Source organism: Penicillium vulpinum (assembly GCF_028829585.1).
Source record: "Penicillium vulpinum strain IBT 29486 chromosome Unknown utg000003l_segment0_segment0, whole genome shotgun sequence".
Taxonomy (NCBI): Eukaryota; Fungi; Ascomycota; class Eurotiomycetes; order Eurotiales; family Aspergillaceae; genus Penicillium; species Penicillium vulpinum.
Genome location: NW_026643243.1, coordinates 7,504,389 through 7,529,240, shown reverse-complemented (window position 1 = coordinate 7,529,240; position 24,852 = coordinate 7,504,389). Strand labels below are relative to the sequence as shown.

The window sequence follows — 24,852 nt, the reverse complement described above, 5'->3', positions numbered from 1 at the left end:
TCAATTCCCAAACGAACGATCATACGAGAATGGGTATGTCATACAAGAATGAAAATGGATAGCAAGAGCTCCACTGATTCATTAATTCATTCAACTAGACACAAATACGAATCGCCAAGAAGCGTTATGTACGACCAACACAGTCAAGCCCTTTCCACCCCACCATGCCCCTTTCGAGACAGGCTCAAGAAAACGCTCCGGCTTATTCGTGATCAATGAATGATTCTTCGCCTTGTGCATAAGCACTCGACTATTACCGACACCCCATGGGACAGGGCACCAGTTACAGAATCCGGAGAGACTGTCATCGCGGCGTGGCATGTAGAGAATACATGATAGGAAGATCCTACAATGAGGGGTAGCAGTGTGTATGAACTATGTTCAATATTGTGGTTCAGTCAGTATTTCTGAATACCAGTAGGTTTAGAATGACTGGAAGTGGAGGTCGAGAAGATCTATGCAATTGGAATGATCACATCATTAATGACCTTGTCCATTGCCAATAAGTTGAAGAAAACTGTAAAAGGGAAAGGACAGGTGGAAAGATCAGCGCGTGTTATAAGCAGATTAGGGTGACCGCCTGCCGTTCTGGACTTGGCGCATATTACACGGCAGAATTGTGATTTTTGGGTTGTTTTCTGTTTGCGTGCGTGCCTTGGTTGTTTACGGACTTCGCTACCTTTTGATCTGTTGTCGATAACTTTTCAAGTCGTGAGAGCACTGTTGCAACAATAGAATCGATACTATCGGCTTTGAATAACGCCACCAATATATCCGCTTTGTCTCCGCCGCATCTGCGTGGCCTCTTGCCCTACCGATTCCACAACCGCCCGAAAACCACCTGTTTCTCAGACCACAGAGTGTCGCGTGCCCTTAAATACCACATCGAAAATATCTGGGCAACTGTCGGCCCCATATATCCACTTCAGCAGTCGAACCCGAAATAAACAAACATGCCTAGCATGTGGTTAACAGAGAACCAGAGTTAGTCGCATTCATTCTACAAGCTGTGGTGTTCACTGTCATGACGGTGCAGCTATTTCCAAGCACAAGCTAATCTATATAACAGAGATCGGCGTGATCTTCTGCTCAGCGGGTACGAAATTGGCGTCTCCAAAGCACCAATTACTTGGACCGAGAACTAACCAATTTTGCCGCTGATTAGGAGGCTTGTTCCTATTTGGAGGAGTGCTGATGTTCTTCGATCGGTCATTGTATGTCCATCCCGTCGTTTTGCGATTTTTTTTTGGAGGGAAATAAATGCTAACGCCCATTTAATAGACTTGCTATGGGAAATGTATGCCACTTGCTCCAAACAAACCTGATACATTTAACTAACAATACCAGGTTCTCTTTCTCATAGGATTGACTCTGATTATTGGTGTCAAGAAAACCATGGCTTTCTTCACGCGCCCACAAAAACTTAAGGGCACTGCCGCTTTCGCCGCTGGTATTCTCCTTATTCTCTTCCGATGGCCCTTGACTGGGTTCTTGATAGAACTCTACGGCTTGTTCATCCTGTTTGGCGACTTCCTTGTCACGATTGGTCAATTTGCGGGTAACATTCCTGTGTTAGGGCCCTACATCCAGCGTGGGCTGGAGGTCCTTGCTGGTGGGAGGAGCAATGCCGAGCTTCCTGTATGAAAATACACAAACAGGGACTTGGCGATGTTCCTTAATGATGTTCGTTGATACTATCCCAACCTTTGAATATCTGGACTTCATCATGTACGCTTGTGGGATATCAGATGCACACCACCATGTTTGGAGATGTCCAAGTATGCTGTGCTATACATGTGACACGGGATGATACGATCCACCGACAGCCTCTGGCTTTATGTAATTAATAATGACCCTTACTGATGTTCTAGCGTTAATTCAACGACTGGTAATCAGTTAATATGCATGTTAGAATAGACAAATTACATTGTGCATCATACAATCTGGTTCCTGTCCTCATACTGTGCATTGGGAACGTCTAGATTGACGTGGCCCATCGAGGCCGAGAGATCCAGTCACAAAGCCAGAAAGAAAGCATAAGCGAAACATCACGCTGGGCTCAAGGAGAGAAATAGTCGAAAGCTCCTTTATTTCCTATTCTTCACAAACCCCTCCACTCATCTCATCGTTTAGTTATCATTGCATATTTTCCAATTTACCGGGGGTTGTTGAGGTAGTCGACGAGGTTCTCGACAACGGTGGCCGCGTTGGTGGTCTGGACAGTGTCGCCATGGTGGGCGATGATGGTGCAAGAGGAGGCACGAGCGATAATGACGCCCTCCTTACCCTGTATCATAGACGACAGAGATTAGCACAAATTCTAATGTTATGTATTGATATACCTCCAGAGGTGCTGATCGGTCGAAGGGAACGAGTATCTTTACCTTCTTGCCGTATACACTGCGCTCGTCAGCGCGGATGGTGACGAACTTCTCACCACAGACAGAGAAACCACCGGCAAAAGCCTGATCGCTAGAAGTGTAGGCGGTGATCAGGGAGTTGATCTCATCCTGGGAGAGCTGTATTTTGACAACCGATAACGTTAGCGACTGTGCCGAAGTCCGTGACCCCACCCCGCATGAGGAAAAACAACAGATGAGCTTACCGTGAAGCCGGGGGAGGAAGCCTCAACACCGGAGAAGTCAGCGGCAAGAATACCAGCCTTGTCGAATTGACCCGAGCCCATCAGGCTGCGAGAAAGAAGCTTGTCAGTATATGTATATGATAAACACGGTGGGATGATTCGGTTCCGATGGAGGGGTATATCAGGGGCCGAGGAGGGGTGACGATGTACCTGGAGTCGACATAGCCTAATTCAAAGAAAAACCTCACGTTAGCGGACCTGGAGAAGAAGAAGAAGCAAGGGATGACCTGTCAGACTGTAGTCTGCAGTTCAAGATGATTCATACTTTGCCAGATAGCTGAGTGCTCGCCCATGATGACTGTAAAGAAGTTGAGAGAATAACGCTGTTGATGGAGGTAGAAATTAGAAAGGAAGAGAAGAAAGCAGAATTTCAGCACACCTTTTGAATATACAGAAAAAAAAGGAGAGCTGGGAGAAGAGAGAAGTTAGTGGGGGGTAGAAGTTGTGGCGGTCGGGAGAGGACCCCGCCATATGACGATCCCACCGTTTGCAACTTGAGATAGCTTATATTGTTTATGTGATTTTGCTTTTGATTCGAAATATAATATTACTTTGCGAATACTGCTACGTAGTACTATAGGTAGGATATTGCAGATATTATAATATCGGTGTTGTGTATAGAATATCGGAAGAAGTTCATAATATACTAAGTAGCGGTGGGAGATCTCTACGATATACGATATAGCTTAACATCAACGACTTCGGATGTGTCTATTCGAACATAGCGCTCATGTCAAGAGATATGTATGACATACATATAACATCCCGGTACCAACCAGTCCAGCCCAGCTAATCAGTCCAGTCAGCCCAGTCATTTCATGTACCGTCGATCATCATGAATTGCTGCCTGAGTGCCTTAAACTTGGAACTTGAGGGGTTGATCCTGATCTGACCGCTATTTAGGAGATCTTTCTTCTCCCGTCTGATCTACACCTTGACATACTGATGCAAAAGCAAAAGCCAGACATTCGGAACCAGAGACAGGTTTGGCATCCCATTGTGTTGGCGGCTGCAAAGTCTCGGAGAATTCATGACATCCATGACCGTGCACAGTATGATGTGGACATCCTTCCAATGCTACTCCAGAGCCAAAAACCCCTGATTTAAGGGTAAAACGCAGAAGAAAACGCCCATGTCTCAGTTTTGACTGGATGAAACACGCCTCCTGCATGGCTTGGCCCCTTTTAACGTGGTAGCGAGCTAATCAACCCGCGACCGATGCCCTCATTCGTCCCACGGGAAATAAGCATCTCACACGGGCTCAATGTTAGCGCTGAGACGCCCCTCGAATTCTAAAACAGAATATCGTTGCGAGGTTTGGGCTCGTTTCTCATGTTTCGTTGGTTCAGTCCCAGACTAGACCTGTTGCACCTCTAGCAGATTTAGGATGGAGGATTTGGATTAATTTGGTTCCTCGTCTCATTTACATGGTCCGTTATTGATAGATCCACTTCAATCTATTCCTTTACTCTCATTAATATACCGGGTTACCCTTCTGGTCTCGCAATTGATTTGGTTTTCTTTGGTTTCTGTTGGCCTTCTGGAAAGGTCATCTCTTCTATTCACGACCTGGGATTTTCTCTTAGTATCATTCTCTTACATTTTTCTTGCTTTTTTTTATTTCTTACACTCATTTTACATCGCATGTCGACTGGATTTCAATATACCAAGAGATGGCAAGGGGTATGACAGCAGTCCAGTCCCGCACGCAACTCAAGGAGACCATCTCCTTTCCTGTTTTGACCTATACCGATGCATCGCCGCGGAACGACCTTCACTCTCTTCAGGCCTCACGGCATCCGGCCCAGCCAATGACTGGACAATGGGATTTCACTCAGCCCTCTATGGGAGATGGGTGGTTCAGAAAGCCACCCCCGGGTCAAGATGCAACTTTCGACTTTCGCCTAACCGCGCCACCAGATGAAGCCATTCAATCTACCCGATCAGGCCGTTCCCTCACTGAGCAACACATGATTGGCATTGCGCTGGGAAGTCCCGGCATGTTAAATAAAGACGAGCCTCTACCACCACCCAGATTTGATACATCCGTTTTGTCGGAAAGAGATTCAGCCCATAAGCCTAGCAAGTGGAAGAAGATTGGCGGATTCTTCAAGGCAAAGAATGCGCTTACATCGCTTCCGGATAGCGCATCAGAAAGCGAGTTCAAACCACAGATCGACAAAGATAAACTCCCAGAGAAACCGCACAAAGCAAGGCTGAGGACGGACTCGACGGAGGAGTGGCCAAAACTTGATATCACTCCTAGGAAGATGCCTGGTCGAAGCGACCAAGCTTCCCAGCGGAGTCGGAATTTATCACTCGGCAACAAGGGACCCAAGAATGAACCAAATACCTCTGGCCTTTTACTAAGTGTCGACATTCCAGACGTTCAAATGGAGCGATATAGCGTTATGTTCAGCAGTGTCGTCAACAAGAACAAAAAACCCTCACTGCTGGCCAGAAGGGCCAAGACGTTGGACAATCTTCGTGTGCCAGATGCAAATGTATGAACTCTTATGGATTAGAAACTAATATGAGACTAACCGACTGATATAGGGCTTCCTAAAATCACCCACACCACCCCCAATACCCCAACGCCGGGCAACATCACCAGCGCGATCAAGCTTCACCTTATTTCCAACCTCACAGCCTTTGAAGGCGGCCCTTGTACTCGGCACACAGAATTTCTCCCGTGGACCGAGCCCACTGGTCAGAGCAAACACACTCCCTATCGAAAGCCCATCGAAGATGCCTCTACCACAGTTCCATCATGGTTCAAACATGGGCAGTATGTCATCATTCGAGTCACCGGTCATTCCGAAGCTATTCTCAGAGCATTCGAACACCCCACGGTCGTCTAGTAGTTATGACAAGCCTCTTCCTGCTATCAAGCCGGAGCCAGAGACTACTCAATTACAAAATAGTGCTCAGCCAGAAAAGAACACTCCATCCTCGCAAAATATCCGGCCACAACAGAGCGTTCAATCACACAATATTATTGTAACAAAGCAGGTTGCTCAACCGTGGATTCCACAGCCGAGAAAGGATTCGCTGTCGCGAGCCATAGAAAAGCAGCCCCAGGTTCCTTCAACACAAAACAAGACCACACAGCATCAGTCCAATAAGACATCGAACTACCACAGGGCCAATGATTCAGTGCGACCGCGTCTCAAAGTTCAGACCGAGAGCCGACCACAACCACCCATAAAGGACATATTATCTAGCAGTTCATCTCGAAGCTCTCCTTCGGCTTTAAACCCGACCCAGAGCAAGATTGACCGGATCATGTCGCCATTATCAGCTTCAACTGGTCCTAAATCCGGCATATCGCCAGCAGACTCCACGCGCATGCCATTCGCCGATCCCGTTGAGACGTTTGATACCACCGAAGTGGAGCCTGTAGCCGAGCCTCAGCTTCCTATCCCAAAGGTTGAGGTCTCAATAGCACGCTCTGTTTCTGTGTCGCGGGCAAAGCGACAGGTCCTGGTTCCCATCGGCATGAGAATCGACCATTTAGATCCCGAGGAGCGGGTTGTGCATAGAAGACCTTTGACACCCCAGATTACAGATGCTCACCGGGGCCATCGGCCTGGTATCTCGCAGGAGTTGCAGATAGAGTGTCTGTGACATTCTACTGCGTAATTCTTTTTTTTTTTCATTCTTTTTTTCAACTTTTTTCTTTCATACCTGATTCCCCTTTGCCATATCTCATGCTTTGTCCATATCTTTCGTTCTCTACATATGGTCTCGATACTTTTACAATCTCTTAATCCATGCCTTGACTGGTTCATATTATTCATGGTCGATGTTTATTTCTAGTCTACTACATATCGCCTGGACTTATCTTCGTAGTAAGTGTAGACTGAACGAAGCGCCTAGGCCAATCATTATGAAACATCGCTCAATCCCAGCTCTGATTGGCGAATTTGCATAAGCTCAATTTGTCTCTCTTGGCACTGCCCAGGGCTGTTCCGTTGAGAGATGAGTCATGGGCTTATCATGCTCTTTGATTGTTTCGGGTCAGACCTACAACAGTCCGACAATATCTACTCTGTATGTAAACATTCAAATAGAGCTGACAAGACCTTTGCATATTTTGTTAGCGGATCGATAAAATGGATACCCCAAAATTGGCCTCCGCCTATACACCGGCCCAATTGACCAAGTACTTGAACTACATCGCCCTACCAGATCAATATGCACAATATATCAGCGAACCAGAATCATTCCCCAAAACTGAAGAAGCATTGAGGGATCTCTTCCGTTGCCAAATCACTCGATTCCCATACGATAACCTGACATGTCATCATTCCGCTACGCAACTGGCAGAGATCCAACCCGACAAAATCTACACGAAAGTCATGGGGCGTGACGACACAGCACCCTCCTGTCGAGGAGGCTACTGCTTGGAAGTGAGCATTTTCTTCCACCACGTGCTGCGCGGCCTGGATTTCTCAGTGTACATGACGGGCGTTCGGAACCGGGCGCGGATAGACGGTATACCGCAAGGGGAATTCAAAGGATGGTAAGAGCATCATCCAAGGCCACAAAAGCAAGATGACTGAACGGTGGAAAAAGGACGCATATCGTCAACATCGCCCGTCTGCCTAGCGGTGTAGAGTACCATCTGGACGCAGCGTTCGGCGGAGACGGGCCAACAAGTCCCCTGCCCCTGATCTCGGGACAGATTACAAAGAATTTAGGATCACAGGAAGTGCGATTGATTTACGACAATATGCCGAAGCAGACGCGCAAAGAGCAGAAGGTCTGGATATACCAATATCGCAATGCTGCGGACAAGCCATGGAATTCGTTCTATTCGTTTGCAGAATTTGAGTTTTTTCAGGATGATTTCGAAGTGATTAATCGATTTACGAGTTGGGAGGCTGTGGAAAAGGGCAATGTCCTTGTGGTCAAGTTCATTCGAAATGGGGAGACGGCGGGGTTACCTTTGTTGGAGGGAGAAGTGTTGAAGATGACGGATGATGTCTTTATTGCTGGGAAGATTATGATGGTTAACAATGTTGTAAAGTTGAATATGGGTGGGAGGACGAGGGTCATTCATTCATTTGGAACTCAGGAGGGGAGAGTTGAAGCGCTGAAGAAGTGGTTTGCTATTTCTTTGTGATTATTCTCACCACATTGGGATCTTACGAACGCGCGGGGTTTCCCACTGCGGATTGTATCATGAAGATCAACCTAACACAGCGCCTTAACCACTCGGCCACATTTGCTGATTAATAACTGTTTCCTCCCGACGTGAATTGTATAGTATCGCATCATGGCTTGACATCGGCCGATCCCTAGTAGGTAGGCATGATCATCATCGCACTATAGAAGGAGATCTACGCCATAGTTTGTTTTCATTACTAGCAGAAGTGCGAGGTGGATAAATTGCATTTGTAAAATTTTTATGCAATCAGTCAGTAGTGAGCATCTGCTTTCAGTCCTTGGTAGGAACGCTGGATTCTGTCACAGTCTGCGTCTCGATTCCAGTGTCCAAATCAACCTCGATATTGGAGACAGTCCATGCCATTCCAATGTAAGAGTCGCTAATAACTCTGATATTCACTCGAGCTGCATTGGTAGTCGTCGATTGCGCGAGGATGTCTTCGGGGAATTTGATATTGGACCGAACAGTCAACAGGCCGCCCTTGTTATCGTTGGCAGGTCCTCCGCGACTGGAACCAGCACCGTAATTGCCCTTTCCATTGCCATTGCCATTGCGCTTAGATACTGGTGGCCAAGAAACACGCTTCAGACCAAGTAATTCACCATCCATGCCATTGGGCAGAGCACTACAAACAATCAAGAAGAAGCCCTCAGTTTGTGGCTTGGGGAATCGAGGGGTGTAGACCTTGCATTCAGGGGTGGTGGGCTGGTTACGTCGTGTCAGAGAGACAGCAATGCCCTTAGCAGAGACACTCGCAACCGAGACCAATAGCTGAGGCAGCTGGGACGCAGCGCGAGTAAAGTTGAATGGAAGGTTCAATTTCTTGACCAGAGCAGCAACTGCACCAGTAGGTTGCGACGAGAGTGATACAAGAGTTCCCGGGAGACCACTGGGTGGCTTCTCGGTCGGAATTCCTGGCAGAATCGATAACGGGTGGTCTTCAGGCCAGCGCGCCGACTTGATGCATTGGAGGAGAGTCATCAGCATCTGACACGCAGGAAGATACCCGAGTTCAGCCATGACATCAATCGAGGCCTGGATGACACGAATACCTTGATCAAGCACAGACGTTTGATCACCAACATAATCGGCAATGGGCAGATCGATCCGCGACATGTAGGCCTGTAGGAGGAGGAACGCCTTGGTATGTGGGTCCCATAGTGGCGCATCGCCCATGCAGTCGATAGATAGCGGCAAGTTCTGGGCCAACTCGGCATTTATCAGATCTTCATTATGTCTGACAGGCAGCTCGTCGAATTCAGTTGCGGAACACATCCAGCTCAAGACATCCTCGAAAGTGGGATCACGCTTGGCATGGGATACGAGGAACCGGATCGTTTTGTGTGACAGGTAGTAGTAACTCATGATCTTGCCGAAGGGAGTAGAGTCAACCTCTCCGGTGGCCGAGTCTACAAGAACACAGGACGATTCTGCGAGATCATTGAGTGATTTCCCAACCAATTCAACCATGAAATCTTGAGCTATGGCCTGAGCTGCCATGGTGTTTTGTTCCTCTGCAGAGATCTCCAGGCCGTAGTACGAGGGGTTCTTGTGCAATCGACGGAAGAAGAATGTCCAGGTCAAGTAGTCCAATGCATCTTGTTGCGTCCCAATAGTTCCGGCAGATACCTCAGCGCCAAGATGGTTGTCGAGAACCTTGTGTAGGGTCGACTCGACGGGGAAACCAGTATGGAGGAAGTGTTTATAGAAAGCCTTCTTGGAGTCCTGAGTGAAGATACGCGCAATACCGGAGGTATCGAATTGTGGACGACCAGCACGACCGAGCATTTGCAGAACATCGGTCAAGTCCATGTCCCGATAACCCTCAATCTTAGCGTCGAAGAACTGTGTGCCTTTGACCACCACAAGATGCGCCGGAAGGTTGACACCCCACGCAAGAGTACTGGTCGCCACAAGAACTTGGATCTTGTTGTTGGCAAAGAGTTCTTCTGCCAGCTGGCGATCGGATTCAACCAAACCAGCATGATGCAAACCAATACCAAAGTTAAGGGCTTCTCTTAGAGCATCGTCTTTCACTCGCGCGAGGTTCAATTCCAAATCATCTTCAGACATTCGCACAAATCGACGAGGATTGTCCTCCATACCGCAGTAATTGATCAGGTCTTTAGCCGTCAGACGAGTTTGTCGGCGAGAAGCAACAAAGACAATGACTGGCTTCTCCGGTGAGTGATTCTTGATAGCGAGGAAAGTTGGGCGATTCATCGACTGCATCAAGGGACAGAAACCACGCTGTTCAGGGAACCCATCGATGAAAATCTCGAGGGGAACTGGGCGAACTGAATGCCGGAAGTTATACAGACCTTCTTTGACACCAAGCCAGTTTGCCAGATCAGAAGCATTGGCACAAGCAGTGGACATGCCCATCAGTCGAACCGATCCTTTGGATTGAGAAGCGATATAGTTCATCCGAGAAACAATGATTTCCAAAATGGGACCTCGATCACTACCGAGCAAATGAATCTCGTCAATAATCACGAGGCTGACTTTTCTGACGTAGTCACGGGTCTGCCAACTACGTGAGATACCGTCCCATTTCTCAGGGGTGGTGATAATGATGTCGGCATCCCGAATAGTACGTGTGTCAGGTGTATTATCACCAGTCAACTCAACCAGCTTCAAACCCATCTGGCGCGTGAGGCGCTTACGCCAATCTTGAACTCGTTCACGGACCAATGCCTTCATCGGTGCAATATACACAACCTTGGAGCCGGGCTTCTCGCGGAAAGCCCACCACATTGCTAGCTCAGCTGCAACAGTCTTTCCACTACCGGTTGGAGAACCGAGAAGAACATTGGCCGGTGTGTGGTAAAGGAGATGGAAAATTTGTGTTTGCATAGGGTTGAAAAACTGGAAGCGTTGCCCGTACACTTCCTCGAGAATGGGATTCTTAAGAGCCGATATAGGAAGTGGCTGGAGATTGAGTAGATCGGTATACACGCTTTCAGTATCTGGGCGAATGAGATGCTGGAAAGAAACTGGGCTAACGGTTTCAGCACCCAGCCAGCGATCAGAGATCAGACGAATGTATATTTGGCTGGGAAGTGGATCGGACAACGGAATAGTGAAGTTGAGCTCATGATCGGCGTAAAGCTTCTTCCGGCTTAGGATGAAATACTCGTGATGATAAATTTCTGATGTTTCCGAGTTCTCGACCCAGACCCAGAAGGATTCGGATGCTCCATGGTGACGATCATTCCAGGTAAACTCCGGGTAGATGGAAAGGCGAATGCGAAGCACGTCGCGGTTAAGCGGCGCAATCTCGGTTTCAACACTGAGAGTTGGGAAATTATCCAGGAGCTTGGACAATGTGTTACCCATGCGGTGGTTATGAACAAGCTGCCCAATTTCCGCAGGCTCCATTTCTTTCATCGACTCGATAGAAGTAGTCGGAAGCTTTTCATCAAGGTTACGCAGGATCGGCTGGGGCAAATCGAACTGACGGAAAGGGTGATCAAAGGGCCAGATCTGTTTCTCAATGGACTTGCAAAGGGACAGTAGAACCTGGCATTGATAACCCCAGCGGCGATTCAAAGCAATCATGAAGAGCGCACGGCAGATACGTGCCGCATTTTGGGCAACATATCCAGTATCAGAGGCCAGAGCAAAATCCTCAATCTTAGCGCGAGAGATGTAGGCTTGTAACAAAAGGTTTGTCTTCGCGTGTGGCGTGTCGTTTCCTCCGGCAACTTCAGTCTGCGCAACTTCGTCGCGCAGTCGCTGAAGCTCTTTCGACTCGCTGTCTCTAGATTGGATGTTGTCGAATTCTCCACTCATGCTGATCATCTTGAGTACATCTGCCTCGCCAGATCGGGGACGCATCATGTCGTTGAAAATCTCGACACTGGTTTGCAATACATAGTATTGACTCGCAATGCGACCAACATCCTTGGCCTTGAGATCTTCCGTCTTGTCGTTGAAGATGATCATCTGACTCTTTTGTAGCACTCGTGCTGCTTGTAGGATCAACTGCCTCCGCCTTTGAACTAACATTGGGTCATCGCGTAATTCAGCAAACTCGATTCCATAGTTCCTCGGCTCACGCTTCATGCGCACATAGAGGTACGAGTAGCCAAGCCATTGCACAGCCTCTGCAACGGATGTGACGGTCCCAAGCGATATTTCAGCATTCAAATTATCCACAAGTCGACTAGAGAAGCGTGACTCAATGGGTTGCTGCGCAGTCACAGCAGAGAGGTAATGGGTTAACTTGTCATGGGTAGTACAGATAAATCCAATACCAGTATCCTGGAATTGTGGACGACCTGCACGGCCAAAGATTTGCATGACATCCAAAATGCTCAGGTCAATGAATTTACCCTCTTGGGGATTATACAACTGAGTACCTTTGATAACAACTGCAGCTGCGGGAAGGTTGACACCCCACGCCAAGGTTGCAGTACAGCAAAGAACCTTGATTAGACCTTCAGAAAACATTCGCTCCATCAGATTGCGGTCACTTCGAGTCATTCCGGCATGATGTGTTCCAAATCCACTAGCGAAGAGGTCTCGCAGTTCACGCGCACGCGCATGTTTCATGTCACGAAGAGCATTAGAATAGTTTTCGTGATCATGACAGCTAAACAAGTCCTCTCGGCCCTCCTCCGCGGCTAGCTGCATAAGCATCCTGGCAGTCATAACGGTATCTTTTCGTGAGTGGACGAAAACCATGACTTGGTGGCCTCTCTCCATCATGTCGCGAACCTTCTCATAGGCTACAGAGTCAATGTTGTCACGAGATTGTTTGGAGCCGGGCTTTCCCTTCACACCGATGAAGTGTTGCTCGAGAGGTACGGGTCGGAATGATTGATCGAAGAAGAACATGCCGGCCATTTTGTTCACTTTCAAGAAGTCCGCCACATCAGTATAGTTCGGAAGGGTGGCCGATAGACCAACAATACGAATGAGGGACTGTGTGCTTTCCACCTGGCGCTGGGTTCGAGCGACCAATGATTCGATAACTGCTCCTCGCTCATCGTGCAACATGTGGACTTCATCAATAATGAGAAGGCGGACCTTCTGAACAAGCTCTGTGTCTCCGGTGCTTTTCCGCGTTACGACATCCCATTTCTCAGGGGTAGTAACAATGATCTGGGTTTCAACGATCTCCCGTTTGGTCAATTGCATATCACCAGTCAGTTCGCGGACTTTGACCCCCAGCCAAGCTAGGCGTTTTCCGAGTTTCTCCGTCACTTCAGCAGCCAAAGCCTTCATGGGAGCAACATAGACAATCTTAAAGTCGTCAACTTGGACAGTGAATTCAGTCGCTTCTGGGTTTTCCAACGGATTGGGAGATGTGTTCTTTCCCACAGCATTGAGAATAGTTAACATGGCAGCATCCGTTTTACCAGCGCCAGTCGGCGCGCAAATAAGCATATTTTCGTTGGTTTTGTACGCAACATCATAGAGCAAGCTTTGCATACGATTGAGGGCTTTGTAACCTTTGAAGGTACCCTGACAAAGACCATCCATCTCACTAATCTCCACCAGTTTCCGGCCCTTACCAAGCGTTCCGACCTTTGCCGCCGGGATCGCGAATTCAGTGTACTTCTCTTCCTCAATCTGCTCGCTACCCAGGGGCAACCCATATTTCCTTCCATTGGCAGAAAGCGTATTACCAGAGGTGTGTTGCTTGAAAACATGCGGGTAGGAAGGCTCCGATCGGGTTTGGGCCGGCATCAACGCTGCATTCTTATGTTCGAAATCACGCTGTAGCAAAGCATGCTCTCTCTCTGCTCGTGTTTGGAGTCTACCTGCCATGAGCCCATCTGTCTGAGATTCCAAGCGGGGTCCCTTGTCCGACAAAATTTCTCCTCGGTGTGCAATCAGCTCAATCACCAGATCCAGGTCATCGAATCCAACAACCTCTGCCAAAGACATTTGTAGCTCCTCGTCATTGCTGTCAGCAGCTAAGGTGGCGATGAGTTGCTGGGCAAGCTCTGTCGGATCTATGGCTGAGTTTCGGATAGCCAAATCCTGGCACTTGTCTTCAAGCCACAACCGATTGTAGGAGGACCCTTGTGCGAGATGAAGTCCGTCAAGTCCATCTAAGTCGTCCAAGTCGTCGGAAGTTTCATCATCCGAGCTGATGATATCCCACACATCATCATTTGTTCCCGGGGATGAATAGTCGTCGTCGTCGATGTCCAGATCAATATCGCTCCCATAGCTGATAGATTCGTGAGGAAGGTCTTGCGGGAGCTTCAGATCGGCAATGGCCTGGCGCATGGCTGCTAGTTGTGACAGCCATTGCGACTCGGTGGCTGCAATACTGTCCATTTTGGGTGTATCAAAACGTTTAGTTGATCTAATGCCCAAGTAGAAGTGATAAGCCAAGCAACAAAGAATGAGGGGATCTGAGATAAGCCAAATGTAGTTATAGGGCAGGCCCGCAGGGCTCAGTCGGTCGCATGACAAGAGCGGTGTGCTTCTCATGCCTCAGGCCACAATGCAGAAGGTCCAGTGCATCATTGTTATCGGCAACTCAGGAGCCTGTTTTGGGCTTAACTATCACTTTGCTTTGCCACTTCATCTAATCATATAGCTGAGCTGCTACAATAAAGAAGTTGCCCAGTTCTTTGATACCAGAGTATTTCCCTGATAAGCATCTACCTACTACCTACGGTCCAACGCCCCACTACCCCCCGACACCTACTTGGCTCCTTGTTCTTGTGCGGACAACCACGCTGTCACCATGAAGATTCTTTATATGGGCGTATGTTTCACCGCAGCTTGGATTTGATCGAAGATATGGTACTTATCTGTGTAAATCTCCCAGATTTTCCGGAACGACACCCAGCCAGCTCTCCAGCTATGCGGGGAAAAGGACCTCAGCAGGTAGTTTCACATGCGCGCCCTGCAACCGATTGGAATGTTTCGCTAATTATTACTAGCTTTTCGCGCTTCACTCGTCAAAAGTATTCCCACCCATCCTCTCGCGGTCCGACATGGATAGCTCACTAATCGCCAAGCGCTTAACAGTTACGATGAATTCTTGATGCTCTTCAACCGAACGGTCGCCGAGAAGACAAAGGCAGGCCAACGGCAGGATATTGAAGAGAAGGCCTACACATTCCACGCTTACGGACGGACAGAGGGTGTTGCCGGTGTTATTGTTACAGATGGGGACTACCCTGCCCTAGTGGCCCACCAGCTTTTGGGCAAGATTGTGGATGAGTTCCTTGCCAAATACCCGCGCACTGCCTTCTCCGATCCTGCTTTGCGCGAGAATGCGTGCCCCATGCCGCAACTCAAGGAGTATCTCGTGAAGTACCAGGATCCAAGTCAGGCCGACAGCATCATGAAGATCCAGCAGGAGCTTGACGAAACCAAGATTGTCCTTCACAAGACGGTATGTTTTTGTGTTCCTATAAGCTCACTATGTGTGCTAACCGTTTGCAGATCGAAAGCGTTTTGGAGCGTGGCGAGAAGATCGACTCCCTGGTTCAGAAGAGTGATGGGCTATCAGCTCAGAGCAAGATGTTCTATACCCAGGTATGCAAATCAAATCTTGCCTCACCCGAATGTACTAACGCAACAAACTTTAGGCCAAGAAGCAAAACTCTTGCTGTGTTGTGATGTAAACTGGGATTAGCGGTACATGGTGTAGTCGATTATGGCTGCTTGTTCTTGGATTTAACTTACTCGTGTAATCAGACGCTGAAACGATGCATTTCTTTGCCATTGTATTTGCTCCCATTTTTCGATGCTTCTCCTTTTGTATCAAGTTCATGCAATTAAGGGAGATATCTACCTCTGTCTTATCTTATGTAAAGCCATTTGTTATAACTATGTAGTGGTCTTGTGAACTGGGGGTTTTTCTCAGCGAAGTTCTAGACAACGGGCTGCCAGTGACTATCATTATGGCAAAAGGTCAGAGAGCAAAATTACAATCATAAGCAGATCGGGATCAAGTATAGTTGAGTGTCACGTGGAAAGCACTCGTGGGCGATACATACAAAGTAGTCTATGTATGTATGTACATAGTTAACGTATTTCACATGCGAGCTGCGCACACAAGCGAGCTGCGCAGTCCGATACCCATAGTAAATGCGATAAATTACAACTAGATATCTCAACAATGCTTGTCTTTGCGAACTTTTCCTTACAGCCTAATGCTTTTCATATAATATATTGCTCCTTTTGATAGTTTGGGGGAATTTAAGAAAGATTAAGAAATTCATGACTGAGATATATATATTCCGAGGATTCAAAGACGTAATTTTCGATACCATAATAATGCAGGTTTTTAATCTACTCGAAATTGATGTATACTACTAAAAATTCTTATCAATGCCTATCGGCAAACTACTGTTAATAAAAAATATTTGGTTGTGGAGATATAAGTGTAGCATATATCGATTTTACTATGGTGTTTCGACTGCGCAGCTCGCTTGTCTCACATATGAAATACGTTAACTAGGTGCTGGTGGGCCCAAGGCGTATTACGCTATACACCGACCCCCGCTCGGGGCCTAAGTCTGGTTGGAAGGTGGCCTAGATGGACTAGCTTCATGAGTCTTCGTTTGCTATAATATTCTTCATTTGTGGCATTTTATTTCCAGCAAACTTCTATGCTGCTTGTCCGATTTCTATGGCTAAACTTAGGCATGGTAATGTTCCAGGTAGAAGTAAGGGCTGCGCAGAATGTCGGCGGCGTAAACTCAAGGCACTTTCTTCCAGCTTCAACACTCGAGACATGTGACTAGCTCTTATTGCCTAGTGTGATGAAGCCACCCCCAGTGTCTGCAGTGTGTTAAAAAGGGTTTGCAATGTTCTGGTGCTAGGACAGGAGCTTTTTTCGTCCACACTCTGCAGGCTCAAATAACGAGAACCACAACAAGGGATATATTAGTGGGCTGGGAACCCTGGGATATTACCGAGATAACATCTGTAGTTGCACCAAATCCAGAAGGTTCTTGGATCGTTAGCGGCCACCAGCCCAGCCGTGACAGCATCTTTGACCAGCTATTTGAGTCTCATTTCATCGAGTAATTTGGCTTCAAGGCTCCGGTTTCAGCGAGCCCATCGCCACCGTGGCTGGATGAACTTGGCATCATTATTGTCTCGCCACGGCCAAATCTTGTAAAATATGCCATTCGTGCCGCCTCGATGTATCTTTACGGCACTCTGGAGGTTGCCCAGAGAGTTGCCGTGATGGGTTTTTGCACCAGCTTTTTCGCCATCTGAAGCTTTTGTCTGTGGGTTCTCTCCTGGGGGCTACTTCTTGACTTTATTGAGATGCTCTGCTGAAGCATATATTTGTCGGCAGTTTATTGCCGCGATATCTAGAAATGAGCAGCATGCATTTGCCTCGACTGAATGGGTGGAAGTGCCCTTTCAACTCCATCTGAAAACTGCATTTGATCAGCTTGTGGACGTCATGTTTTTCTTGTTGCTGTGCCTATCGGTTGCAGAAAGGATGATCCTAAATAAGGCTGAGGAGAATGAAGTACTAATAATAACATTGAATAGCATGGTTTTGGGTTTAATATCACAACTGCACAGCTGGTGGTCACAGTGTATCTCTGTGTCTAATCCTGTTGAAGCAAATGCAGATCAATGGATGGGAGCTAAGCAGAGAGGTATGTGGACCTAATGACGCAGGGGCCCCAAATCATTTTCCACTGCTTGATTACTTGGATGTACCTACAGCCACTTTGGGCTCAATATATGATGCGGTGAGTGTGATCGCTCTTCAGCTCCTTTTTGTCGTTTCGCCGTCGGCGTGCGTATACGAGGGACGCGTTCAGCGACATGTACAGTCGATTTTTTCAGCCAAAGAATTCATTAGGGCATCCACAAACCAAGCCACTGGGAGTGGATCGTTGATGATTGGGTTTCCACTCGAGATCATTACAATATGGAGCCCTTCAAGCCTAAGCGATATGGATGAGGCACCCACCTCTGAGAGATTTTTCGCCTATGTCGCATCCTACATCTGTCGCGAGATGGAAGTGATATGAGAGTTAGGCAAAGAATATCGAATGTCCACTCGAACCCAAAAGATTTCACTTTGCTCCCTAGTCTTCTAATGAAAGCTGGTAATTCTATTGTGAATTGGTGAATTTACCACAGCCTAGCTTAATTGGGCTAGCTTTGCGGTGACCCACATTTGACCAACCTTAAAATATGCCAAGCATTTATAGTTGAGGTCTCTACTTTTGACTTTCCATTCGCATATTCTTTTCAAAATTTGTTCGCCCTTCTCTTGAGTAGCACAATGAAGATTATCGTCATTGGTGCTGGGATCGCTGGATGTGCAGCTTACCTGGAGCTGCAAAAGCACCTTCCGCGGCCTACCAAATCCGACGAATCCCATGAGATAGATCACTATTTACGAGGCATACAGCACAAACCCGAGCATTACAATTGATGAAAGAAAAGAGGAACACACGCATTCTTCTACGCTACTTGTTGGAGGTGGACTAGGTGTTGCTCCCAATGGCTTGAATGTACTGAAACGACTCGATGAAGAGCTGTTGAAAGATATTGTCCCCGGGGGGGGGGGGGGGGGGGGGGTTACGTGACAGCAACTTCCAACATGAAAAACAAAAATGGCTGGCCCCTTTTTTCAATGACAAGTCGTTCTTTGGATGAAAACGCCCACAATAATCAACAAAAATCCTTCCACGTGCTTGCGACTAGTCGCCACTCGCTTTGGGCTGCTCTGCGGGGACGAATTCCAGACCACCATATCATCAACAAAAGAATAACTCAAGTTATTGCCCGATCCAATGAAAGGAATTTGATTCAATTTGCGGACGACAGCCCTGCAGTGGAGGCTGATCTGGTTATCAGTGCAGACGGTGTCAGAAGTACTGCTTAGCGGGCAATTTTCCCGGATGCGAAAGAGGACCCATATCCTCCAAACGACGAGTAAGTAAACACTGTAAATACTTGATCCGGCCATTACCGATATTTTATGTGGTCTCATAATTAACTGTGCGACAGAGGTCTCGTCGGGGTTGGGGGCTTCATCCCTGCTGCGGATGTAAAAGATCTTGTCGAGACGGGGTCCATGAATTTTGTCTTTGGTGGAAACGGATTCTTCGGATATTTCTTTTCTGGGAGTTCGGAGTCTGCTACTAATCGGGATTCGCCTTATCATGTGTCTGAGGCGGGAGACTCCCTTGCGTGGTGGTCAACCTACGAGATCAAGGAATGTCCTAATCGCAAAAGACTCAAAATGGTCGACGTGACTCGGCAACTGCGTGAGAGATATGCTAATTGGAAGGAACCTGTTGTGAAAAAAGTGACTCAATCCCTTCAGGTTGAAAACATGTATCCGACATGGACTTTACCTGCACTTCCAACATGGGAACGAGATGGTGTTGTTGCTATGATGAAAATAATGGGTGAGAACTTTATCGATAAGTTGTAGTAATGCCGTTTACTAACAGCTACTACAGGACTCTTCCCTGATTTATGAGCAGCCAAATTCGTGCTGTGGCGGAGTATAACATTGCAGATCATGTTGCTCGAGTAATTTCTAGCGGTAATTAAGGCAACCGTGGAAGTTTATGTGGCTTGGAATAGGGTAGGGAGAACTAGGATAGGGAGAACTGCATGGCATTGCCATGTGCCGGCTGGAGACAAGGCGCTCGTCCATTCCAGAAGGCCCTTAGTACGCGCTTTCGGGCTCTATTTTCTGGAAATTTCTTAATATGTACATTGATCACAGGTGAAATGGTATATTTTGATAAAAATCTTTCCCTAGGATGGTATTCGGCATAGCCATCCATATCGGCGACACCGAGACAAGTAGTACTTTCGATCCAATCGGGCCTTTCAATTTCTGAAGCCTATCGGCATTTATTTCCCCCTAAGATTGGGAGGTACCATCAGTATTCAGCGCCCGGGCAATTTACGAGACAAATGTAACTCTTCCTTTTGTTGAAAGCGTATTGGCGCATGATAAGAGCACGCCTTTTCCCGCACTCCAATACGTGGACAGGAGAAGGATTCCTTCCTCAATACGCCCCATGGCTTTGAAAATCGCGGACGATACGCGAATCGGACCTTGTTCAATCGAATCTAAATTCCATTTGAATCTTCCGCGGCAGCCGGACTTTTATATGGACCATGCCATCCGCCCGATATAAACAAGATATCCTTGAATGAAAATTTTATTTGACACTCTGGTACCCCAGACTTACACATGCCAACCCCGCCACCACCATTTTTGGATGATTCGCAGTTCAGGGGCAGAGGTGGGGTGCTTATCTGAAGTCTTACCATCAGCGTACAACTAGTTATGCCGCGAGAGCCTAGAAGAGATGAGTTCCAGGGCTATCTTCAAGCGAGGAATATTCAGATAGCGAATCAGACTCGGAAAATAGGAGAAAAGGGTCAAATCACCGTGTTGTGGCCAAGGGTGGCGTCTCAGCTAAGCTCAAAGAATATACTTGGGCTTTCACTCTGATTGGCCATGAGTGATGATATCAAAGATCTTACTCCGTGCCCAGAAGTACAGAAAGCCTTATCTTTGCCTTGTCGTCTGATCACCTCTTGGTTACCACCCCATGAGCTATTAGCCAAAATACCCCTAATGCATTGCTTATCGCAGACGGAATGCAAGTCAACCTGGTCTCCGGGAAGGGTCTTATATATAGATTGCCTGTCGCCGCTAATAGGTTTTCTTACCTGCATTGGTGCATAATCCAAAAAAATGACCGCGATGGACTCAGACATCGAGAAAAAAGCGGCCACTGCCGTGGAACCATCTGAAAGCCTTCCTTCGGCCCATGATGATTTGGGGGCCGACAATGTCGGTAAAGTTAACCCGCTGAAGCGGAATCTGAAGAATCGCCATATGCAGATGATCGCTGTTGGTATGTGTTTTTTGATAAATCTTCATTTTTTTCTGATACTAATTTCAGCAAAGGTGGCGCTATTGGAGCTGGTCTTTTCGTTAGTACGGGGTCTGCTCTTCGCACGGGCGGACCTGGTTCTTTGTTAGTATGCTACTTGATCGTTGGAGGCATGCTTCTTCTTACAGTTCAAGCCTTGGGCGAACTGGCTGTGCTATATCCCGTCAATGGAGCCTTCTTCACATACTGCGTCCGGTTCATTAGTCCCGCCTGGTGAGATTTCCCTGTTTATGTAATAAATTATTGATTAAGTGGAAACTGACTGGCTGCTCGTCTTACAATAGGGGATTTGCTGTCGGCTGGGACTATGCTATCCAATGGCTCATCATTCTTCCCTTCGAGCTCACGGCCGCAAGTTTAACAATTCGTTACTGGAGTGAAACATTAAACAGTGGAATTTGGATCGCAGTCTTCCTAGTCGTTCTAACTGCGATTCAATTCTTTGGCGTTCGAGGATACGGAGAAGGTGAGAGAACGAGATTGTATATCTGTTCGAGGTCCATTCGTGTTAACCTCAGTCTACAGTCGAGTTTGTGTTGGGAGCGATCAAGATCGCTGCTGTCATTGGCTTTATTATCCTAGGAATTGTGATTGACTGCGGTGGAGCTCCGAAAGGAGGTTACATTGGAGCTCATTACTGGTATGACCCTGGTGCATTCACAGACTTCAAGGGCTTCTGTTCGGTCTTCGTAACAGCAGCCTTTGCCTTTGCTGGCACAGAAATGGCCGGCCTTGCCGCTGCAGAGGCGGCAAACCCTGCCAAGTCCATTCCCAAAGCATCCAAGCAGGTCTTCTGGCGTATCATGATCTTCTATGTGCTGGGGACATTTATCATTGGCCTTATTGTGCCTTCCAACGCCGACTGGCTTCTCGGAGCATCTGGTGCCAACACCAAGGCTTCTCCATTCGTCGTATCAATCCAGAATGCCGGTATCTCCGGATTGCCCTCTGTCATGAATGCAATCATCACTATTTCAGTCATAAGTGTGGCTAACTCTGCCACTTACGGCTCAAGCCGCACTATCCAGGCTCTGGCTTCACGAGGAATGGCACCGAGATTCATGGCATATATTGACAAGGGAGGTCGTCCTCTTTACTGCATTATTCTGCAGATTATCTTTGGTTTGCTTGCTTTCGTCAATGAGGCACCATCTGGAGGCGATATCTTCAACTGGCTTCTTGCCTTGTCTGGCATCTCCGACTTCTTCGTCTGGGGAAGCATCTGCCTTGCCCATATCCGCTTCCGTTCCGCCTGGGCACACAATGGGCGCACCGTAAAGGAGCTGACCTATGCTGCTCCCTTTGGTGTAATTGGTAGCTATATTGGTCTAGGTCTTAACGTCTTGTGTCTCATCGCGGAATTTTATGTCTCCGTGGCTGATAAAGATGCAGAGACCTTTTTCATGAACTATCTTGCCGGACCGCTTGTTATACTACTTTTCGTCTGCTGGCTTGTTTACACCAAATTTAACAAAGACCCGAACCTCGATCGTGGAGGTTGGTTCGTCTCAATTGACAAGATGGATATCGACAGCTTTATAAGGGACAGTTCTCTCGATGTGGACCTTCCACCAAGAGTCGAGTATGCCACTTGGGGTGCTTGGTTCAAAGCTCTTCCTATGCGTATCGTTCGCTCGATCATTTGAGAGAAGCATAGCCATTTATATAGTTCGAAATCCGAGATTGCAATATCTTTAATGAGGTGGAGTCGAAGCTCTGTATATTCCAAGATTGAAAAGTAGACAGCGCAGACTGCCGGGGGGGAGGGGGGGGGGGGGGGTTATATATGTATATGCATGGATAGAAAATCCAAATATTCCATTTTTAGGACTTGCAGCCCTTGTCTAAACGATTTTGATTGCTGAGTGTACAAGGCATCAACATTTGTTTTATCCCACAGCGTTTCCTAGTCATGGAAATGGTTGGATGCTAGAAACTGCCATAGCGCAATCTAGACCATAAGCCTTGTCAGAGGCCGAATGACTCACCAGTGCATATATCGCGGAGAGAACGCAGGTAATCAGATAATGAAGGACCTGCTATAGACACTTGCAATATCTCATTGGGAAAATGCCATCCCAGTCATCTTCAGTCTTTTCTCCTGTCCCCCATGCATAATTTAAATTTCAATTCCCTCTAGTAGCTTCGCAACATTTTCATGTCGTGGCTTCAGTCCGATGCGGAACGGCACTGGAGAGCGTCCAGAGAGGCCATCGTATTCTTTCAAATCGATAGGCTCTCCTGGAATCTCGAACATATCGAATGCCCAGAGCATACGGGAGATTGTCAGCCAAATTTCACGCTCAGCCACAATCATTCCAGGGCAAATGCGACGCCTAAGAGTCTTAGTCGAGGTTTATATTATAGACAGAGTAGTACTTACCCAGCTCCAAACATCCAGTGGTCTCGCTTCATAGGGTCGGCAACATTGACACTGTCAGCAGATGTCAAGGGGTCATCGATATAACGTTCAGGCTTTTTTCGTTTGTTAGTAAATAAAGGATTCAAGGGACTTGCCAGAGATGACATACATCGAATTTTTCGGGGGAAGAATGACGGGCCGGATCATAGTGCATAGTCCATGTATTGAGAACGACCACAGTATCCTTGGGAATGAACTTCCCTTCGTAGACGAAATCTTCACTGGCAACGTGGGGAGTGCCTAGCCAGAAAGGATTATGAACTCTTTCAACCTCCTTGATGATGGCGTGACAATACGGCATATTCTTTTCATCTTCAATACCAGGGAGACGATCACGTCCAACGACGCGATCAATCTCTTCCTGAGCCTTTTTCTGGATCTCAGGGTAGGCAGGAATAAGAGCAGAGAACCATTGCATAATAGCAGCAGTCTGGATAAGGTGTTAGTGATGCATTGAACTGAGTTTGTCATGGCAGTAACTTACTGTCTCAACACCGCCGATCATGAAGGCTGAAGCAAGGATTGCCATATCCAAATCATCGAGGTCCTCTTTGTAGCGGAGTTCGATCATCGTTTTCGCTAAACAGTCTTGGACCTTCTTGCCTTCCTTCATCTTCTGTTCAGTTTCCTTGATAAACCCACCATATGTGTCCACCAAGCCTTTGTGCAGTTTCTTGGCACGTCTGTGCAATGGTGTCGGAAGATACTGCAAGATAGGAATAAAATCGATAAGATTTGACATAGGGCCAGTGCAGTTCCTAGTAGCTCAGTCAGTTGATTGGCAAGATCAATAAATATTTCCATAGGCCGTATACATACATAAATTCACGGCTGAGCTTCAAGGCCCGTCCCACCAGAGGGTGATGGATACTATCCGCACGGAAACCAAATGTAATAGTTGTCATGTTGTTCAGTGAACAGCGACCAGCATGAGGCTTTATGAATCAGTGCTTGTTCTTGAGATCAGTGGCTTAGGTTGACATACCTGTGGGTTCACGGGGGCCAGGCCTCCTTTGCTTTCAATAAGCAATGCCTTTACCAACGAGAGAGACTCGCGATCCAAGACAGGAGAGTACGAGTCAACAGCACGCTGGCTCAGCCATGTGGCCGCAATACGACGGTGCTTGCGCCTTCAATCATAGTCAGCAACAACCTCGTTGAAGGCTAGAATGGACTTACCATCGGTCATTGTATGGAGTAGCAGTGATACCTCGACCAGCAAAAACAGTCTGGCTTTTGATAAACATTTCTTTGCGAGAAGAAAATACGTTCCCATTGGTAACCATGAGATCTTTGGCAATGTTCGGGTCAGAGACAATGACAAATAGTTGGTTTCCAAGCCAGATGGAATATAGGTCTCCGAACTTCTTGGCCCAAAAGTCCAGAGTCAACTCTGGATACCTAGTCAAAGAGTAAAAGGAACCTGTGAGTTGTATTAGAAAACCACCTTTCATATATATTAGCGGTAGAGTTACCAAAGATAGGAAGCCCTAGCGGGCCATTAGGAATTTTATGACCATTTTCGTCAGTCCAGGGCTTTCTGAACCAGGCAACAAGCGATGCTCCGACAATTGCAACGAGCGTCCACAGGAATGGCGAACTTGCTTCGGTCACAGCGGCGAGACCTACAGACCAGGACGCTGAATCAACAGGCAATGGGCTAAGCAAAGCCTCAGTGCTGTTGTATATAGCAGACATATCGTCAAGGAATTTGATAATCTGG

General features: G+C 47.3%; 9 protein-coding genes across 9 annotated transcripts; 6 read left to right on the top strand and 3 right to left on the bottom strand.

Annotated features, from left to right (window-relative positions):
• Nucleotides 1-953: 953 nt before the first annotated feature.
• Nucleotides 954-1,644, top strand: N7479_007887 (uncharacterized protein; the record flags this gene model as incomplete). Its single annotated transcript, XM_057255581.1, has 5 exons — nucleotides 954-984; nucleotides 1,070-1,096; nucleotides 1,166-1,214; nucleotides 1,282-1,297; nucleotides 1,348-1,644. 5 exons carry the CDS (start codon nucleotides 954-956, stop codon nucleotides 1,642-1,644), a joined length of 420 nt encoding a protein of 139 aa, XP_057109443.1.
• Nucleotides 1,645-2,155: 511 nt separating this feature from the next.
• pfy1 (profilin) lies at nucleotides 2,156-3,115 on the bottom strand (the record flags this gene model as incomplete). Its single annotated transcript, XM_057255580.1, has 5 exons — nucleotides 2,156-2,287; nucleotides 2,343-2,519; nucleotides 2,606-2,704; nucleotides 2,910-2,967; nucleotides 3,024-3,115. 5 exons carry the CDS (start codon nucleotides 3,113-3,115, stop codon nucleotides 2,156-2,158), a joined length of 558 nt encoding a protein of 185 aa, XP_057109442.1.
• A 1,202-nt stretch (nucleotides 3,116-4,317) lies between these two features.
• On the top strand, nucleotides 4,318-6,271 carry N7479_007885 (uncharacterized protein; the record flags this gene model as incomplete). Its single annotated transcript, XM_057255579.1, has 2 exons — nucleotides 4,318-5,148; nucleotides 5,201-6,271. 2 exons carry the CDS (start codon nucleotides 4,318-4,320, stop codon nucleotides 6,269-6,271), a joined length of 1,902 nt encoding a protein of 633 aa, XP_057109441.1.
• Nucleotides 6,272-6,759: 488 nt separating this feature from the next.
• Nucleotides 6,760-7,772, top strand: N7479_007884 (uncharacterized protein; the record flags this gene model as incomplete). Its single annotated transcript, XM_057255578.1, has 2 exons — nucleotides 6,760-7,169; nucleotides 7,223-7,772. The coding sequence occupies 2 exons, from the start codon at nucleotides 6,760-6,762 to the stop codon at nucleotides 7,770-7,772; spliced, it is 960 nt and encodes a 319-aa protein (XP_057109440.1).
• A 315-nt stretch (nucleotides 7,773-8,087) lies between these two features.
• On the bottom strand, nucleotides 8,088-14,114 carry N7479_007883 (RNA helicase SLH1; the record flags this gene model as incomplete). The annotated part of the gene is made up of 1 exon (XM_057255577.1): nucleotides 8,088-14,114. The coding sequence occupies one exon, from the start codon at nucleotides 14,112-14,114 to the stop codon at nucleotides 8,088-8,090; it is 6,027 nt and encodes a 2,008-aa protein (XP_057109439.1).
• A 415-nt stretch (nucleotides 14,115-14,529) lies between these two features.
• On the top strand, nucleotides 14,530-15,418 carry N7479_007882 (palmitoyltransferase YKT6; the record flags this gene model as incomplete). The annotated part of the gene is made up of 6 exons (XM_057255576.1): nucleotides 14,530-14,550; nucleotides 14,614-14,672; nucleotides 14,729-14,752; nucleotides 14,817-15,186; nucleotides 15,237-15,329; nucleotides 15,383-15,418. The coding sequence occupies 6 exons, from the start codon at nucleotides 14,530-14,532 to the stop codon at nucleotides 15,416-15,418; spliced, it is 603 nt and encodes a 200-aa protein (XP_057109438.1).
• Nucleotides 15,419-18,411: 2,993 nt separating this feature from the next.
• N7479_007881 (Monooxygenase FAD-binding) lies at nucleotides 18,412-19,218 on the top strand (the record flags this gene model as incomplete). Its single annotated transcript, XM_057255575.1, is given in 3 exon segments — nucleotides 18,412-18,645; nucleotides 18,664-18,713; nucleotides 18,789-19,218. The coding sequence occupies 3 exon segments, from the start codon at nucleotides 18,412-18,414 to the stop codon at nucleotides 19,216-19,218; spliced, it is 714 nt and encodes a 237-aa protein (XP_057109437.1).
• A 1,287-nt stretch (nucleotides 19,219-20,505) lies between these two features.
• On the top strand, nucleotides 20,506-22,353 carry N7479_007880 (uncharacterized protein; the record flags this gene model as incomplete). Its single annotated transcript, XM_057255574.1, has 4 exons — nucleotides 20,506-20,668; nucleotides 20,722-20,920; nucleotides 20,992-21,173; nucleotides 21,233-22,353. 4 exons carry the CDS (start codon nucleotides 20,506-20,508, stop codon nucleotides 22,351-22,353), a joined length of 1,665 nt encoding a protein of 554 aa, XP_057109436.1.
• Nucleotides 22,354-22,826: 473 nt separating this feature from the next.
• On the bottom strand, nucleotides 22,827-24,827 carry N7479_007879 (cytochrome P450; the record flags this gene model as incomplete). The annotated part of the gene is made up of 8 exons (XM_057255573.1): nucleotides 22,827-23,043; nucleotides 23,091-23,182; nucleotides 23,239-23,559; nucleotides 23,614-23,887; nucleotides 23,949-24,064; nucleotides 24,115-24,259; nucleotides 24,309-24,552; nucleotides 24,605-24,827. The coding sequence occupies 8 exons, from the start codon at nucleotides 24,825-24,827 to the stop codon at nucleotides 22,827-22,829; spliced, it is 1,632 nt and encodes a 543-aa protein (XP_057109435.1).
• Between the last annotated feature and the right edge of the window lie 25 nt (nucleotides 24,828-24,852).